Source organism: Helianthus annuus, chromosome 17 (assembly GCF_002127325.2).
Source record: "Helianthus annuus cultivar XRQ/B chromosome 17, HanXRQr2.0-SUNRISE, whole genome shotgun sequence".
NCBI lineage: Eukaryota > Viridiplantae > Streptophyta > Magnoliopsida > Asterales > Asteraceae > Helianthus > Helianthus annuus.
The window spans coordinates 14534737-14552511 of record NC_035449.2 but is presented as its reverse complement, the minus strand read 5'-3'; the positions used below and the strand labels follow the sequence as shown (position 1 = coordinate 14552511).

Genomic DNA, 17775 nt, shown 5'->3' with positions numbered 1-17775 from the left:
AAAGTAAAACCTCGATCTTTCACACACACACAATCACACATCGTGCGCTGCGTTGTAAGCACAATTCTAAAACCAATTCTTCCATAGATCTGTTTTTTTCCTTTCACACATTTCGCATTGCCCCTCCCTAAATTTCCTCCAATCCAACACTCTTGGACTCTTCTCTATCTATCAAAATCATTCAGTTAAACTGTTGGGTCAAAAATCGGCTGCAATAATAATACCCATTGCTTGATGGTCTCTTTCCCCAATCACTTCATGGTATGTTATGGTATCTTCTACTTCTTTGCTTCAATTGCTTTGATTTTTTTCGAATTGAAGATTCTTGATCTTTCTAGCGATCACCCATGTTGTATGATGCTAATTTGTAAGTGGGTTTCTTCTTTTTTATGCAAATAGGCTGCTTCATGTATCTTGGTTATTTTCAAAATCCCTAAATTTATAATCTCAAGATTCTTATAAAAATCTCAACTTTTTTCTTTTTCTTGAAACATATTTTGTTGGGTTTCCAGTATTTTGAGATCTTGAAGGATTTTGTCCATTAATCTTTTACCTTTTGGATTTTTTTGCCAGTGATCCCTAATGTTATTGTCAATCTGGAGATGGGTTTATGCTGTTTTGAGTAGATTGATAGGGTTTTAAATTTTTTATGTGTAGTTTTAGGAAACCCTTCTTTTGTTATTTCTGTAATTTGCAAACTTTGTAATTTTAGGTCTTAATTTTGAATTAAATGTTTAAAACATATGGGATTGTTGTGTATATATATTGTTATGAAAATTAGACTTTTAACAGTTAACTTTATTCAGTATTATCATATTTCAGGGTGGAAGAAGGTTCACAAATGACTTGATGAGCCATAAAACAGCATACCCACAACCAAAATCTCATATTTTTGTGTTATTAAAATAAGATTTTAGATTATTTTTTTTATTATTATTATTATTATCGTCAATGGAAGCAGGCAAAGACCCTGCTATTACCGCTACGGTTATAACTAGATCAAACCAAACTAGGGCCGCTTTACCACAAAGGCTTATACATCTACTTGCCTTGTTTCTAGTTTTATGTTTTACCATATCTTTATTTAGTATATACATGATCCGGAAAACTGGAGTCGTTACGACGGTAACTTCAGCAATCCCCATTTTACAATCGTGCATCCAAGAACAGCCAAACAACGATCTTGACCGTTGGATCACGCCGCCTTCGAATCTTATGCACGCGATGAGTGACAAAGAGCTATTTTGGAGAGCGTCTTTTATGCCACAAGTGAAAAAGTATCCGTTTACAAGGGTTCCGAAGATTGCATTTATGTTCTTGACTAAAGGCCCGATACCATTGGCTCCTTTATGGGAACGGTTTTTTAAGGGGCATAAGAGTCTTTTCACTATATATATCCATTCGCTTCCGTCATATGAACCGCGGTTCCCATCGACATCTGTTTTTTATAACAGACAGATACCAAGTCAGGTATGTTTGGCTCCTACTGGTTTCTTGTTATCTTACACCATTTATATGTATAGAGGCCGGTTAACGTACAAAAGCTCTTAACGTGCGACGGTACGCGACCACCAATATAACGTGCATAATTATGCAAATAACGTGCGTAATTAGGGTTAACTCAACCCATGCGTAATTATGCAAATAATGCGCGTAATTAGGGTTTGACCCAACCCATGCGTAATTATGCAAATAACGTGCGTAATTATGTATTATAACATGCTTAATTATGCAAAGTTAATTACTATTGTGCCATCGCGTTCAATTGAAGGCCTAGATTAGATAAGATGTGCGGCTGAGATGCTCGCATATATATATCGCACGATAAGGTGGTCTTGTATTTTAAACTTTTTTCTATATGCATAATTGTTTTGAATTTGTATTTACTATATGGCGTTTTAAACGTTTGACTTATAGTCAATATAATAAAATGTAAGAACATGTGATTGTGTCGTGTTGCAGATAGCTGAATGGGGTAGAATGAGCATGTGTGACGCCGAAAGAAGACTATTAGCAAACGCCCTTCTCGATATCTCAAACGAATATTTTATTCTTGTCTCAGAATCATGCATTCCCGTCTACAATTTCACTACAATCTATCGTTACATAACCCGATCCAAATACAGTTTCATGGGCGCTTTTGACGACCCGGGCCCATTTGGTCGTGGCCGGTACAACCCAAACATGTTACCCGAAGTCAACATCTCCGAATGGAGAAAAGGGTCACAATGGTTTGAAGTCAACCGAAAACTCGCATCAATCATAATATCCGACGTGATGTATTACCCAAAGTTCTTGAACTTTTGTAGGCCCGCTTGTTATGTGGACGAACATTATTTCCCAACTTTATTAACGATCCAGGCACCGAATCTGTTGGCAAACCGGAGTTTGACTTGGGTTGACTGGTCTAGAGGCGGGCCCCACCCTGCAACGTTTGGGGCAAACGATATTACAGAGGGGTTCATGATGAAACTTCATGAAAAGCGAGAATGTGTTTATAATGACAAACCGTCTTCCGTATGTTATCTGTTTGCCAGAAAATTTGCTCCGAGTACTTTACAGCGGCTGCTGCTTTTCGCACATGAATTTTTGGGGTACTAATTTGATCCGAATTTGATAAAGTTTGAAGACGGTTTTTTTAGGTATACAGATTATGATATGAACAGTTTTTTTTCTATATGTTTTTAGTTTGAAGTCAATTAGTTTATATAATGTTGTTAGCAAACCCTAGTGTTTCAATTTTGTTAGCAAAAGCTTGAAGTTTTTTAGAAATGTTATGATCATGAATGGGTGTTATTACTATGTTTAAATTTGTGTCGGACGGGTTCGAGTCATGTATCATATGGGTCGAAGCAGCATAATGTCTTGTGTCTTGATTAGTTCTTGTGTAAGTAACACTTGAATGATCATAGATGTGTCGGCGAACACATGCACGCAGTGGCGGATCTAGGATTCCGACCAAGCGGGAACGTTTTATAAATAGGCGGTAACGAAATCGAAAAAAGGTCAAATTTTTCCAAAATTTACACTAAAAACGTCAAAAATTTTCCGACCAAGCGGTAGCGGAGGCTACCCCTTGTTTACTTGTGTATCCGCCCCTGCATGCACGTCTTCTGAGGAATATTCCTTCCCTTTTGCCCCCATACAACAATGAAGGTTCACCCGCTTCAACAAAGAAGATCTTGTAAGCGCTACTAAAGGAGACGAACAAAACCTGGAAGTCGGTTATGATGCAAACGGAAATGACAGCAAAAACGACTACCAAATCTATTAGATTGAGAAATTGAACGCTCGAAACTAAGGCCAACGCCTACTACTTTGACTTTTTAGAAGTTGACACCACTTTCTTTGACCACATAATATATAAAAAAAAGTTCAAAATTTACTGTAAGTTATCCTCAGAAAGTATTACACAAGTATAAAGAATACAACACAATAAGATGTAATTATAACATAAGAATTGTATAAAAAATGCACAAAATACCAGTCATCAATCAACCAAATCAACCCATTTTTGTTCCAGGACTTCCAGCTCTATACCTTGCAAATTACATTTACACCCCTGAAATTTCAACAGTTTACAGTTTCTACACAACTTTAAAAGGATAACGACTTACCACCCCAACGTTTCTTCTTTAGGAAGATTTCGATTATACAACGGAAGCTCAAATAGAAAAGCAACTTTGACCCAAGACGGCAAGCTTCCGTAAACCACTGGAGGCAGCGGAATCAGAGGACTGAAAACACAAAAAATGCATTATTTCTAATTTTTTTTTAAATATCAGAAAACAATTTCTTTAGTGTTTTGAAGTGAAAGATAGATATCATTACTGAACCTTGTAGTCTTTTTATAGTGTCGGTATCCCGCCACGTTTCCGTACTTTTTATCTCCAGACTCCTGAATTCATGTTCCAACAGATTTGATTAACCAATGTATGAATGATAACGATATTAAACTATATATAACAAATATTTATAAAAACCGAACCTCGAGCAGTGGTATCCCGCTAACAAAAAGAAGCAATAATGTTAAAAATAACGGCCCGAGTACAACGAGCCATTCAGCACCGTCCAGTACAGGAGTCGATGCCACAAAAATTCCCCACCAAAGGAAAATCTGCAGTTTAATGAAGCTACTAATTAACTGTCCATAACTGACTCTAACTGAATACCGACGTCAATGCTGACGTGGCAGGAATAGAGATAGGATCTCTCTTAACGGAGTTAACTACTAACCTCACCAAAGTAGTTTGGATGACGAGAATACCCCCATAGTCCAGCGTTACACCATTTTCCCCTATTATCTGGAGAATTTTTGAAAATTAATTTTTGTTGGTCAGCAGTGGCCTCAATTGAGACGCCGATAGACCACATAATCCACCCGATTATGTCTCGTGCTTCGATATCGGGATCTGAGTCACTTGCGTTGACAATTGTCACAGGTAGACTTACTGTCCAAACCCATATAGCCTGTCATAAAAAATTAAAAACAATTGTCGTTAATTAGTTACAATAATGGGAAACATAAACCAGTTTTGCAGAAAATTACGTTTATATTTCTTATGTAAACTCGATGAAGTTAATAAAATATAACCTGAAAAATCCAGAAAACAGCCAATTTTCCCAAATTACTACGCATTTCGTCGAAACGTCGATCTTCTCCCCAATTCAAGATTCTGCAAGAAATGTGAAAGATTAAAAATTTAATTAAGGATGAAAGTTATAATATGTTTAATTATAATCGTGTATCCATACCGCATCAGTAGAAACAATCCAAGGCGAAGACCCCATACTACTACAAGGAAACTCAAAACCACCTGAAATGCACAATAATAATATGAATATACATAGGGTGAATAAGCATGTACATGTAGGATTAATTTACAAACTATGCTATTATTTTCTTCCATATTTGCACTTGCAGACGTAAAAATAGTAAAAAAAAAAATAAAATCATGATTTTGTCTAAGACTTGCAATTCAAGAAAATTGAATGTCACTTCAGTCAGTCTTAGGGGCTGTTTGGCAACATCTGAATGGATAAGTGCTGAACCAGTAAGACGTCAGAGGTCTGAACCATTCAGTGCTGAACCAGTAAGAGGTCTAAACCATTAAGAGCCTGTATAATGCTTAACCATTCAGAGGCAAATGTCTGACCAATTCAAATTAGATGTCTTAACCAGAAACAAATTCGTGAACCCTTCATGGGCAAAACGGACAATATTGGTTGGTATAAGGGGCCGAAAGTTACAGCTAACCCAACTTTTGTTGGAGAATTTCGGTTTTCCGGACGATCAGAGAGGCGTGTAATCACTCTCAGATCAAATTATTTCGGTGGTTCACCCGAATAATTCAATCGGATACAACTCTGATTTTGAGAAAATTGAACCAGTGTATGTTGTTTTGTGTGAAAAAGATGAACCAGTAGATTGTAACCAAAAACTGTCTACGAAATTGGTTTTTGGGGTTGTAACTGCCTCATGGCAGTTGCCTCTATTTTTCAGACAAAATTGGACCCCGCCAGGGGCTGCCGCCCCTTGGACCCTGCTCCCAGGGGCGCTGCCCCCGGACCCCCGCCAAGGGGGCGCTGCCCCCTTGGAACCCCCGTAGAGTACGGGCTCCGCCCGTACACTTCGAATAATAATAACTCAAACAAGCGTGCACTCCCGCACCTCCTAACTTGCTTGATGTGTATTATTATTCGCTTTGATCACCAAGTCAATCCCCGATTACACTAAAATATCTAACATTCCTCCCCCATTTTAGCGTAATCCTTGATTAACTTAACAAATTCACAACAAATCAAACTTATGCATAAATGAAATATCGCGACGATTGAATTTCACCTTAGTATATTACACATTCCAAATATTCGAATATAGGGGTGTCGCTAAGGATTGAACCCTTTCTATTCAGTGAATACATGAAGATAATATACACACAAGTTTACATACTCTAATGTTCTTTCTTGACACTATTTTTACTAGCCTGTGTCCCATCCTTCAATGAACATATCAAAGCCAAGTCCTAGCTTCTTGAAGCGGCTAAACTTCATGCTCATATAGGTAGCTCTTTATTCTTGCACCTGCATATGCAATTTTTCAAAGAACTATTAAGAAGAGAACCTTCAACCTCCTTTAACTTGCAGGTCTGAACACATACCTTGGGATAATGCTACTAATGTGTTCCAATTTCTAGATGTTAAGCTTTCCACATTGAATTCAGCACCTAACGTCATATTAGGTGGGAATTGGGTATCTTAACACGAGAAATCTCAGGTGGACTTTAATCCCATCCCTACAGCCGCCTTGTGCACAAGATCTCTACATAACTCTTTGGTTAAGTGGTCGGCTAAATTCTGTTGAGTTCTCACAAACTCCACCGATATCACCCCTTGCGTGATGAGCTCACGAATCATGCTGTGTCTAACACCTAAGTGTCTAGACTTCCCATTATACACTTGGCTATATGCCTTAGCCAAGGTAGCCGCACTATCACATCTAATAGATATTGGTGATATAGGTTTGGGCCACAATGGAATCTCATAAATCAAGTTTCTTAGCCACTCAGCTTCTTTGCCAGCTGCGGCTAATGCTACAAACTCAGACTCCATTGTCGAATCAGTTATGCAAGTCTGTTTCTTAGATGCCCAAGATATGGCACCTCCTCCGAGCAGAAAAGTCCATCCACTCGTGGAAGAATGATCTTCCTTGTTTTTAATCCAGCTTGCATCCGAATAACCTTCTAAAACCGAAGGAAATCCAGTATACGTCAAACCATATTTCATGGTTCCTTTCAAGTACCTAAATACTCGATTCATTGCTTGCCAATGACTTGCACCTGGATTGCTAGTATACCTACTAAGCTTTCCAACAGCATAAGCTATATCCGGTCTAGTGCTAATCATGGCATACATGAGGGATCCAATGGCCCTTGAATATTCAAGTTGGCTTACAGCTACACCTTCATTAGGTGAAAGCTTAAAAGCAGGATCCATTGGAGTGCTAACCGGAGAACTATCATGAAAATTAAACTTTTTCAATATCTTCTCAATATAATGAGATTGAGAGATAGATATGTCATTGTTCTCCCTTTTGATCCTTATGCCAAGGATCACTTCCGCCTCCCCCAAGTCTTTCATATCAAAACAAGATGACAAAAATTTCTTTGTTTTATCAACTTGATCCTGGTCAGTACCGAAGATCAACATGTCATCTACATATAGACAAATTATGACTCCTTTCCTAGAATCATCAAATTTGCTATATACACACTTGTCTGCTTGGTTTAATACAAAACCATTAGACAAAACCACTTCATCAAACTTTTGATGCCACTGTTTTGGTGCTTGCTTTAAGCCATATAATGACTTAACTAGCTTACACACCTTATGCTCATTGCCTGGCATAACAAAACCCTCTGGTTGTTTCATATATATCTCCTCATCCAAATCACCATTCAGGAAAGCAGTTTTCACATCCATTTGGTGAATTACAAGATTGTGTATTGCAGCCAAGGCAACCAACAATCTAATAGTGGATATTCTTGCTACAGGAGCATATGTATCAAAGTAGTCAATTCCTTCCTTTTGTCTAAAGCCTTGGATAACCAATCGGGCTTTAAACTTTTCAATTGAACCATCTACTTTCATCTTCTTCTTGAAGATCCATTTACAACCAAGTGGTTTACACCCATGGGGCAGATCAGACAGTTTCCAAGTGTTATTCTGCATAATAGAGTCCATCTCATCATTTATAGCTTCTTTCCAGAAAGCTACATCTCGAGATGCCATGGCTTCACTATAGGTTTTAGGATCTTCCTCAATATTGAAGCAATATTGATATTGATTTTAACTTTAAAAAAAAAAAAAAAAAAAAAAAAAAATTTCATCTCTAGATCCTTCAACCAAATATAGCTGAAGATCATCACCAAATGATTTAGCTTTTCTTGCTCTACCACTCCTCCTAAGTTCCGGAGGAGTATCAATCACTTGACCAGCCAGGGGCTCTGCCCCTTGGACCCCGCCAGGGGCTGCCGCCCCTTGGACCCTGCTCCCAGGGGCGCTGCCCCCGGACCCCCCGCCAAGGGGGCGCTGCCCCCTTGGAACCCCCGTAGAGTACGGGCTCCGCCCGTACACTTCGAATAATAATAACTCAAACAAGCGTGCACTCCCGCACCTCCTAACTTGCTTGATGTGTATTATTATTCGCTTTGATCACCAAGTCAATCCCCGATTACACTAAAATATCTAACAACTTTGGGACGATGCAAAATAAATTCAAGAACTAAGATGACTAGACATAAAAAATCATAATGTACTAATACTATATCCATTAAAACAATTTGTGAACGATAGTTAAATAACAAAAGAGTTAGAAAAGATAGTTTACCTGCCTCATATGCCATGATCCTTTAAGAATCAAGGTCAACAGAGAAAGTATCACAAAATTTGTACTTCCTGTTGAGAAACAAGTACATCAGAATAAGTGAATTCTTAACAAAGTAGCATATTTTAGGTGGAGTTTTGAATTGCCTATGAAGACTATTCATCCATCCCACGTCTCGATACAACAATAACTTGTGTTTTGAAGCGTTTATGATTGCTAAATAAGCCAATTTTTGCAGTTTAAAGTTGTTAAATTCTCAATAATCAGTTTTATAGAGCAATTAATTAGCATTAGTCCTATATATCATGATTAGGGCTGCAACCGAACCAAATGTTTGGCGAACAGTTCTTGAACCGTTTGGCAGGAAGTTCGTTTGTGTTCGTTTGTTTAATAGTTTATTAAACAAACGAACACGGACAAGAAATTTCGTTCGTTTGGTTAAATGAATGAACGTGAACAGAGGTTGTGTTCGTTCATTTATGTTCGTAAACGTTCGGTAACATGTTCGTTTGTGTTCGATTGTGTTTTTAGTTTTTATATTTTTATTTAAACACTTCAAAAATTCCGACAAATAAATATTTAGTGTCATTGTATTATATATTCTATCCATGAACGCTTCTTTGTGTTCGTTTATTTCCATTTTTGTTCATGAACATTAGTTTGTGTTCATTTGTGTTTATCAACGTTCGTTTCCGTCCGTTCCCTAAAATTAACAAACAAACACAAACAAGTTCATTTCCTTAACAAACAAACACAAACATAAAATCTCGTTCGGTAAGTGTTCATGAACAGTCCGTGAACACATATTTCTTAACAAACGAACAAGAACAAGCCCTAATCATGATTCCCCTAAAACCTACCACAATCTGAGAATTTGACATAAAAATATCTAGAAACTAAAAAATAATATCAATTTGAAAAAAAAATTACAAATTTAGAGTGAAATTGAAGCAACTATAAAAAGTAAGTGTTCTAAACGTACCAGCAAAGTCAGTAACTTTATCAAATTTGAGAAGTGCTGTGATGATGAAGAACAGCAACTGATAACCAAACTATAAAAGTAATCAACAAAGAATGATGATATTAGTCGTTTACAAGATGAAAAATGGTTAAAAATGCTCAGGAGAAATAAAGAGAAGTGTACAGTGACGATTGCCGTGAGGGCCAAGAAATGGGAGTCGATTACAGTACCCATGATAGTTGATAATTCTCTTCAATATAACAAAATTTGCAGTGTGAATTCACCCAGAAAAAGCTCAAATAGTAATTATAATATAATAATAATAAGGGATAGAGGGTTGCGCTGTGTTCAACTGTGAGGGCTGGCTCATCTTGGTATTGACTTGGAAGTGAAAAAACGGATTTGTGGCTAAGGTTTTGACGCGACGCAACAACCAATGCCGCAGATTGGTCCCACGAATATTAAGTGTTTGATGGCCAAAACATTAAACTACTAAACTTTGATGGTCACAACAAAAATAGTTATAAATCATAAGCTTTGACTTACATGAAAGAAAAGGGATGAGTTTGGTATCGGTACCGAAAGTACGGATCTTGAAAATCGTTAAAATTGGGTACCAGTAGTACTGAAAATGTTCGGTACAGGTAAGAATCAGTAAAATACCGGTATGGTACCAAACCGGAAGTACCAATCCTAAAAACGTCAGAAAATGGGTACCAAATCGGTACCGAAAATGACTCAATGTCGGTGCCCGGTACCAAATGCTCATAGGACGTGAGGATGACGGGTTGGGATGGGTTGTCGTAAATTCCCGACCCTAAACCCTTTTGTGTGCGCATATACATAATATCCAAATAATCAATGATCAATAATGTTAAAGGTCATTGGTTTCTTGGTCTAGTGACACTAGATGTGTATTCTTGTTAAAGAATTTAAAGTGATTGTAGGTTCAAGTTCCCATAGTAAGCAATATTTGTAATTTAAAAGGAGATTTTGGAAGAATGTGTATGTTCACCACTAAAAAACATGAATGTTAAAATTATAATCCACTTATTCCTCAATCAGCATATTTTCTTGTACAATACATAGATAATTTCTCATCACAACTAGGGCTGTAAACGAAACGAACATTTAGCGAACAGTTCGTGAACTGTTCGGCGGGAAGTTTGTTTGTGTTCGTTTGATTAGCTTAATGAACGAACACGAACAAAAAATTTCGTTCGGTTAGCTTAGCAAACGAACACGAATGCAGGTCTTGTTCGTTCGATTGCGTTCGTGAACGTTCGGTAATATGTTCAGTTACGTTCGTTCATGTTCTTTCGTTTACGTTCGTTTGATTATATTAAAAAAAAATATAAATAACAAACCTTTTATCTAAATATATTGAAAACTTGAAACTCTATTTTTTCTAAAGTTAGCTAAAACTTGGACATTTTAAGACATTTTTTGGGATAATTATGTCTAAGTTAGTTAAACTTGATTCATCGTTTGGTGGTGTAGTAGACTTCTTGTGTTTTGATTTATCATTTGATGGTTGTATTTAGCTACTTATATCCAATGTTTAAGGATGACAATGTTTTTATATTTTATTTCCAAGTTAAATGTCCGTTTGTGTTTGTTTTTATTTGCTTGCGTTCGTTTGTGTTCGAGACCGGGTTCACAAACTGTTCATGAACAACTGAATTTCCTTAACGAACACGAACATATACGTTCGCGAACATGTAAATTGCCTTAACGAACGAACACGAACATGGCCTTGTTTGTGTTCGTTCGGTTCGTTTACAACCCTAATCACAACACAAACAATTGTTAATTACATTTTTAAACGATAAATCATACAGCTTTTGAGTTGGTTAATGAGTTAGGCATCATATTTTAATATACTTGTTTTAAGGTAAAAGCCAGATAGGGACTATTCAACTTTCTAACAACCAAATACAAAATCACAACAAAGTTCGTTACCATTTTATATCAACGTTTAAGACTATCCACTATCATGATTTATTTTTGCAACCGGTTGCCACTTGTATATAAGACAAATAACTTTTTAATTTTTAAAATGTAAAAATATGGAATAGTTACTCAACCAGGTCGCTGCTGCAAACATTGGTTGCAATCTACAAGTGGTTATTATAATAGTTTTCCTTTTCCTTTTTATAATTAAACATCTTTTTTTTTGTATAATAAACAATAGTTATTATCATATTTATATAATAAAATATTTGTTTAAGTTGGGTTGTGAATGAGAGTGATAAATATTGGATTGTATAGGTTGAAGAGAGAGAAACTATTTTTTTAATAAAAGGTTGGGTTTAGTTGGGTACTTGGGTTCGTTCTGATAGTAGATAGTCTAATAAACTAAGCACATGTGTATAAATTATAAAAGGTTAACAGCCATCCATGACACTGCATTGAATAACATTTAGCCGCGTATGTTTTCTTAAATATATAGTCTCATCATTAAAATACAAAAGCATGTTGAACGTTGAACATTGTAATTAATAGAATTAGGATGTTAATGGTATATATTGTAATTGTGTAGCAAAGTGTAACAGTAAGACTATTATCTTTTGATGCATTCAACTTGAGAAAAAAACATTGTTACCCAAAATTAAAGATCAAGTTCGATACGCTCTGGTACCCTTTGATTATATGCAAAATTAAAGATCAAAACAAAAATTGGCATTGTAGACAAAATATTATTCTCTATATTTATTATAAGGAAACATTTTGAAAAGATTATACAACCGAAAAGGTTCAAAACCTCTTCCTGGAATCAGATGAACCCCAAATAGATTGCCAAAACACAGGCCAATTCTTTTGAGCCTCATTCCACCCCAAGAGAGAGCCTTCCCTCATAGGGTCCCAACTAGTGGACACTATCCCATAACTAACACCCAATAAGGCTGTCCCAAAGAAGACAAATGACACAATGAAAGGCACCCAAGTGGGCACATCAATCTTCAACCCAACTTTCAGATAATAAAAAAATGGAAAAAACAACAGCCCTATAAACAATGGAATCCCAACTGAAAGCCCAATTCTACCCATCATCCTGTTTGTCACCACCTCTGGAATCACACCTGCTTCTCTCTCCAACTCTTCATCATCATCATCTTCTTCTTCATTGTTGACTTTCTTTGGCTTCAGGGTCTTTTTGGTAATTTTCTTGGGAGGGGGTGGGCCAAAGCCTTTGGGGGAATTGAGTGCTGCTGAGATGTGTGAGGGTTGGAACCGGTGATTCCGGTGGGTTTTGTGGGGTGGTTTTGGAAATGGAATAGGAATTGGGAGTTTGGAGATGTTGGTTGAAGATTGTGAGAGATGGAATGAGTAGCAGGTGGCTTCCATTTGTGGTTTTGAGGTTTTGTTTTCAAAGCATTATTGTGTTTTGTGTAATGGTTGGTGGTGGTTTGTGCTTTTGTTCTAGGAGGTTTGGATTAGAGGGCTTATCTTCTTACGAGTTTTTGAAAATTACAGTAGTACCCCTGTGAGGCATAGCAGAGGTCCAACACTAGTTTGCTATTGACCATATTCTTGTAAGCATGTGGCAGGCCCAAGTGAAATGGCCACAACTCCACAAGGCCCACAAACGAAATGACTGCACTAAATTTGGAGCTTTTTTGAATATAACAAAGCCTTTTTATACTATTGACCATACTCTTTTTATACCCATTTATATTAATTAAATTTTTTATCCAAAGAATTTTCTAATAATATCACTATAATGAATATATTAGATATTTTTCAGTTATTTTTCGTGTTATGAATTTACATCTAGAGAATATCATCCAAACAAGTTCACACATATGCTTTTAGTTAGAAGGGACAAGTAGAAGTACCATCTGAGAGCTATTTAACTCTCTAAACATGTCTTTGTGATTTAAGAGTTCTGTTTATTGTAGCTGTAATAAACCTATATGAACATCAAAAGTAAAGTAAAGTAAAATCATTTTCATCACCTTTGGAAGATCAACAAGACATCATCTACATACTATTGCTTCACTCTGTGATTGATTCCTGGTAAAAATAAAAAAAAATAAAAATCTTACGTCAATGGAAAATATAATCATAGACCTTTGAGACCATATATGCAACCTAGCTAGAAATCTAGAATAATATGTTTTTGTGGTTTTATTTCAAGTAAAACACCAAGTATGTAATAGCTACTCACCTAGAAGCACCAACTTATTAAGGTAAAGCTACCATGAAGTTTAAGCAATTCCGTAACGCGTCCTCAGAGTGTCAATGGCTTTATCCACAGACTGCAGAAGTTCAGGGATGGTTGTTTTGCATACTGGAATTAACAAAGACACTGCTTAATCACATTAAACTTTAACAAGTTGCGACAAAAAGTTGTTTCTTGCTTGTAAGTTGTAAACTTGTAATTATATAAATTGGTACATGGTTAATCCTGCCCTGATTATTAATACAAACCATTCGAACTTTCCTGCAAGTTAAGTCGTAGAAACTTACCACGATTAGTGTTGGCTTGTGTTTCTGCCATCAGCTCCATATATGATGCCTGAAAAAGATTGTTTTCTCATGAATATGAAACTTTCGAAGTCCTGAAGAGAACGGACCAGATATTGATGCATAAAATTTAAAAACTACCTGCATTGTATCATGAGTTTCGCTTATACGCTCAGTCAACTTCTTGAATTCTTTCTCAGCTTCATTCATTGTTTCTTGGCATGTTTGATTTTGAATCTTGACAAAAAAAAAAAAAAAAAAAAAAAAAAAAAAAAAAAACGAGTCAAGACTTGAAAGAAAAAAAACCAGGAGCTTGAATCACTTATTAAGACTTATAATGCCATAACAAATTTCAACCAATCACGATATTAGAACTTATATCTATGAAACGATAGCAATCTAATAGGTGAGTCCCGAGTTGTGTTTCAAATAAACATGGTGTGTGTGATATATAACTTATTGAATAAACCTGACAATAGGAAAATGTTTCGACATAACCCTTTCTCTCATTTTCTTTATCGTAGTTCTTAGATTAGCATCAAATACTCAACGTTTACTTTTCTGTCATATACAACATGATCTTGTTATTTGAATGGAACTAGGAAATTTCACTGTTTCACAAGCTGACAAGCATGTGAATTAACCAGAGTTTATAGGCGTTATGCAAGTAACACTATCTATATGTAGCGAGAGAGAGGGGGTTGTTCAATGTATAACCAATTTTAAGTAGAAAACTGTGAGAACAACATGAACACTTGTACCTATTGCTTTAAGTATGATACATAAGAAGGTTATGTATATGCCTCTCTTTCTCTCTCCCATTATATTTGAAGTTTTGAACAACACTACATACAAGTGTTCATGCGGTTCTCTATAAATGTACCCATTGTACAGAACATATAAGAGACAAGGTCTCCAGAATATATTATCACAGTATAACATGATTAAACCCTTACTACTTGACAGTTCAAATAGAAGTATTTGATCTGAAGTTACAAGCATGGTGTCTAATTGTTTGGAATTTTGGACTAGGGATGGGATTGGTACAGTACCCGTACCTATACCCGTACCAGTACCGAAAATACCGGTACCAAATTTGAACAAAACTAGGTACCAAATACCGTACCAAATATATAGGTACGGTACGGGTACGAGTACGGGTACTGGTACGGGTATTTTCGGTACAGTACCCGCTTGGTACCATTTTGTTTTTATTTACTTTTTGAGCACTTGTACGAGTACTAAATAGGTAAAATTGACATGGGTACCAATATAGAACGAGTACCAAATAGGTAAAATTGGTACGAGTACCAATACGATACGGGTACCATATAGGTAAAATCAATACGAGTACACTATAAATACCATAAAATGAAATAAAACATAATACAAAAAAACTTTTAAAGGTATACATAGAATTCGGTACTAGTACCCGTTTTTACCCGTACCCGTACCCGTACCCGTACCAATACCGAAAGTACCGAATACCAAAATCAATAAAACTGGGTACCGATACATGTACCAAATACCTAAAATCGGTACGGGTATAGGTACGGGTACGGGTACGGTACGGGTACGAGTACGGGTATTTGGGAAAAAAAGCCCATCCCTATTTTGGACAATGGATGTACAGTAATATAAATGAACTCTGTATAATTTAGCAGAACACACAAAAAAACTATTGAAGATTTTAGGATTTCCTACTCAAAGAAGCACTATCTGTCGTCCTGTACATTCATGTTAAGAACACCATAAGTGAAACTTCCACATCAAAATTCAAGACAAACACCTACAATCAATATCAAGTCTCCTAACCTAGCTTGTAACTTTGTAAAGAACAAATATATGCCACTCTTCACAGCATTAGAAGTCCAGTTTGAGCATTGAATATCCTCAAAATTCAAAATGTGCAGTGATCTAGCTTACTTCTATAGATCCAAAATTTTGATTGCATCAACCTTCTATAGCTTTATAGCTATCAGTTTCACCCCACAAACAAGGATATCTCATCACATCTAAAGTAAAAGCAAATCAGACACCTAGAAGCAAAAATTCGGGCTATTATAGATGATGAACTCTTCAGCAACAGTATACCTAAGATCTGACTATTATTCGGTCCTATTTCATGTGAACCAAGCTAATCTGAGACTAATCATATACGATCTTGATATCGATAACCAGAAATGTTATATACGAGCAAAACCTAATGTCCTAATGTTATACAATCACAAAATATAAAATCAAACAGAAACCGATAGATGATATACTCTGCAGCAACAATATTCGTAAGATCTGACTATTATTCAGTCCTAATTTATGAGAACCACGTTATAAATAATTCCGAGGCTAATTATATACGATCTCAATACTAATAAGCCAAGAAATGTTATAAGCTAATGTTATATAATCACAGAATATAAAAATCAAACAGAAACCGACAGATGATGAATACTTCATCAACAAAATTCGTAAGATCTGACTATTATTCAGTCCTAATTAATGAGAGCCACATTATAAACTACTCTGACGCAGTGACGCTAATTATATACGATCTCGATACTAATAAGCAGAAATGTTATATACGAGAAAAAACCTAATGTTATATAATCACAGAATATGCGAATCAAACAGAGACGATAGACGATGAACACTTCAGCAACAAAACTCGTAAGATCTGACTATTATTCGGTCCTATTTCATGAAAACATCATCATAAACTATTCCGAGGCTAATTATACACGATCTCGATACTAATAAGCAGAAATGATATCTACAAGCAAAAACCGAATGCTATACTATCACAGAATATACGAATCAAACAGGAAAGGATAGATGATGAACTCTTCAGCAACAAAACTCGTCAGATCTGACTATTATTCATTCCTATTTCATGAAAACCACATCATAAGCTAACCAGGGACTAATCATAATAAGCAGAAATGTTATCTACGAGCTATAACCTAATGTTATACAATCACAGAATATAAAAATCAAACAGAAACCGATAGATGATGAATACTTTATACTTCAGCAACAAAATTCATAATTATTCGGTCCTATTTCATGAAAACCACATTATAAACTATTCGAGGCTAATCATATACTATCTCGATACAAATAAGCAGAAATGTTCTCTACGAGCGAAAATCTAGCGTTATACAATCACATAATGCAAAAATCAAACAGAAACTAATAGAAATTGACCTTAAACCGCTTGTGTAGACGTGAATGAGAAGCCTCCATATCCTTGAGTATCTCCGAATGCGAGAAATCTACGTGACGCTTGAGAGAATCGACGTTCGATGACGTCATTTGCTTCAGATCAGAGATCGTGTTAAGCGCTTTGCTGAGCGACGAGAGTGCCGGTGCAGGTGATACTCCGGTAGGCGTCTCCGCAGATGATTTTTTGTTCAGATTGTTGTTGTTCTTCTTCATTGGAGACGAGTAGGTGTTCGAAACGTCGTTGAAGCAGCTGAAATTGAACTTGAACTTCGGTGGAGATTCGGTTGGTGATCGATCTGGAATAACCGCCGATGGCTTTCTGGTTGATTTCCTCTTCATCTCTCTCGATGAATTCTTCTGGTAAAGTTGAATTTCGCCTTCAGATCTTCAAATTTGCAAACGGTATTTGATGTTTTGGCGATATGAATTCAAAATTTCATGCGTTTGTACTATCTAGTGGCGGGTGTTTGGGCCAGGCCCGTTTGTTTTCGATTTTAACAAAAGGTTACCGGTATCGTACCGTATCGATATCGAAACTTAACTATAACCAAAATCGAATATCATACTGTATATGTTGGATCAATACTGGTATGATACGATATCGTTAAAAGTTATGAATTGGTATTGTACCGTATAGGTTCCGTATCGAAATTTAACTAAATTCAAAAGTGAATATTGTACTATATATGTCCGGTTGGTACTGGTATACGATACAAAATTTCTCACCCCTATTCAA

The 17775-nt window shown here is 36.2% G+C and overlaps 4 protein-coding genes across 5 annotated transcripts; 1 reads left to right on the top strand and 3 right to left on the bottom strand.

Moving 5' to 3' along the window:
- Positions 1 to 2725, top strand: LOC110920925 (glycosyltransferase BC10). The gene is made up of 3 exons (XM_022165160.2): positions 1 to 261; positions 823 to 1470; positions 1963 to 2725. Exons 2-3 carry the CDS (start codon positions 952 to 954, stop codon positions 2599 to 2601), a joined length of 1158 nt encoding a protein of 385 aa, XP_022020852.1. The 5' UTR covers positions 1 to 261; positions 823 to 951; the 3' UTR covers positions 2602 to 2725.
- Positions 2726 to 3364: 639 nt separating this feature from the next.
- On the bottom strand, positions 3365 to 9700 carry LOC110920903. Of its 2 annotated transcripts, none has more exons than XM_022165123.2 (10): positions 9531 to 9700; positions 9369 to 9438; positions 8390 to 8457; positions 4756 to 4817; positions 4595 to 4676; positions 4237 to 4470; positions 3989 to 4117; positions 3837 to 3898; positions 3618 to 3737; positions 3365 to 3540 (listed from the first exon to the last, which is right to left on the bottom strand). In XM_022165123.2, exons 1-10 carry the CDS (start codon positions 9579 to 9581, stop codon positions 3504 to 3506), a joined length of 915 nt encoding a protein of 304 aa, XP_022020815.1. In that variant the 5' UTR covers positions 9582 to 9700; the 3' UTR covers positions 3365 to 3503. The 2 variants fall into 2 exon arrangements, with proteins under 2 accessions (XP_022020815.1, XP_022020816.1); XM_022165124.2 differs by having other exon boundaries at positions 3365 to 3534.
- A 2312-nt stretch (positions 9701 to 12012) lies between these two features.
- LOC110922438 (protein PAM68, chloroplastic) lies at positions 12013 to 12767 on the bottom strand. Its single transcript, XM_022166743.2, has one exon. It carries the CDS (start codon positions 12693 to 12695, stop codon positions 12105 to 12107), a length of 591 nt encoding a protein of 196 aa, XP_022022435.1. The 5' UTR covers positions 12696 to 12767; the 3' UTR covers positions 12013 to 12104.
- A 390-nt stretch (positions 12768 to 13157) lies between these two features.
- LOC110923602 lies at positions 13158 to 17473 on the bottom strand. The gene is made up of 5 exons (XM_022167669.2): positions 17022 to 17473; positions 13959 to 14054; positions 13821 to 13869; positions 13519 to 13641; positions 13158 to 13364 (listed from the first exon to the last, which is right to left on the bottom strand). Exons 1-4 carry the CDS (start codon positions 17376 to 17378, stop codon positions 13559 to 13561), a joined length of 585 nt encoding a protein of 194 aa, XP_022023361.1. The 5' UTR covers positions 17379 to 17473; the 3' UTR covers positions 13158 to 13364; positions 13519 to 13558.
- Positions 17474 to 17775: the final 302 nt, after the last annotated feature.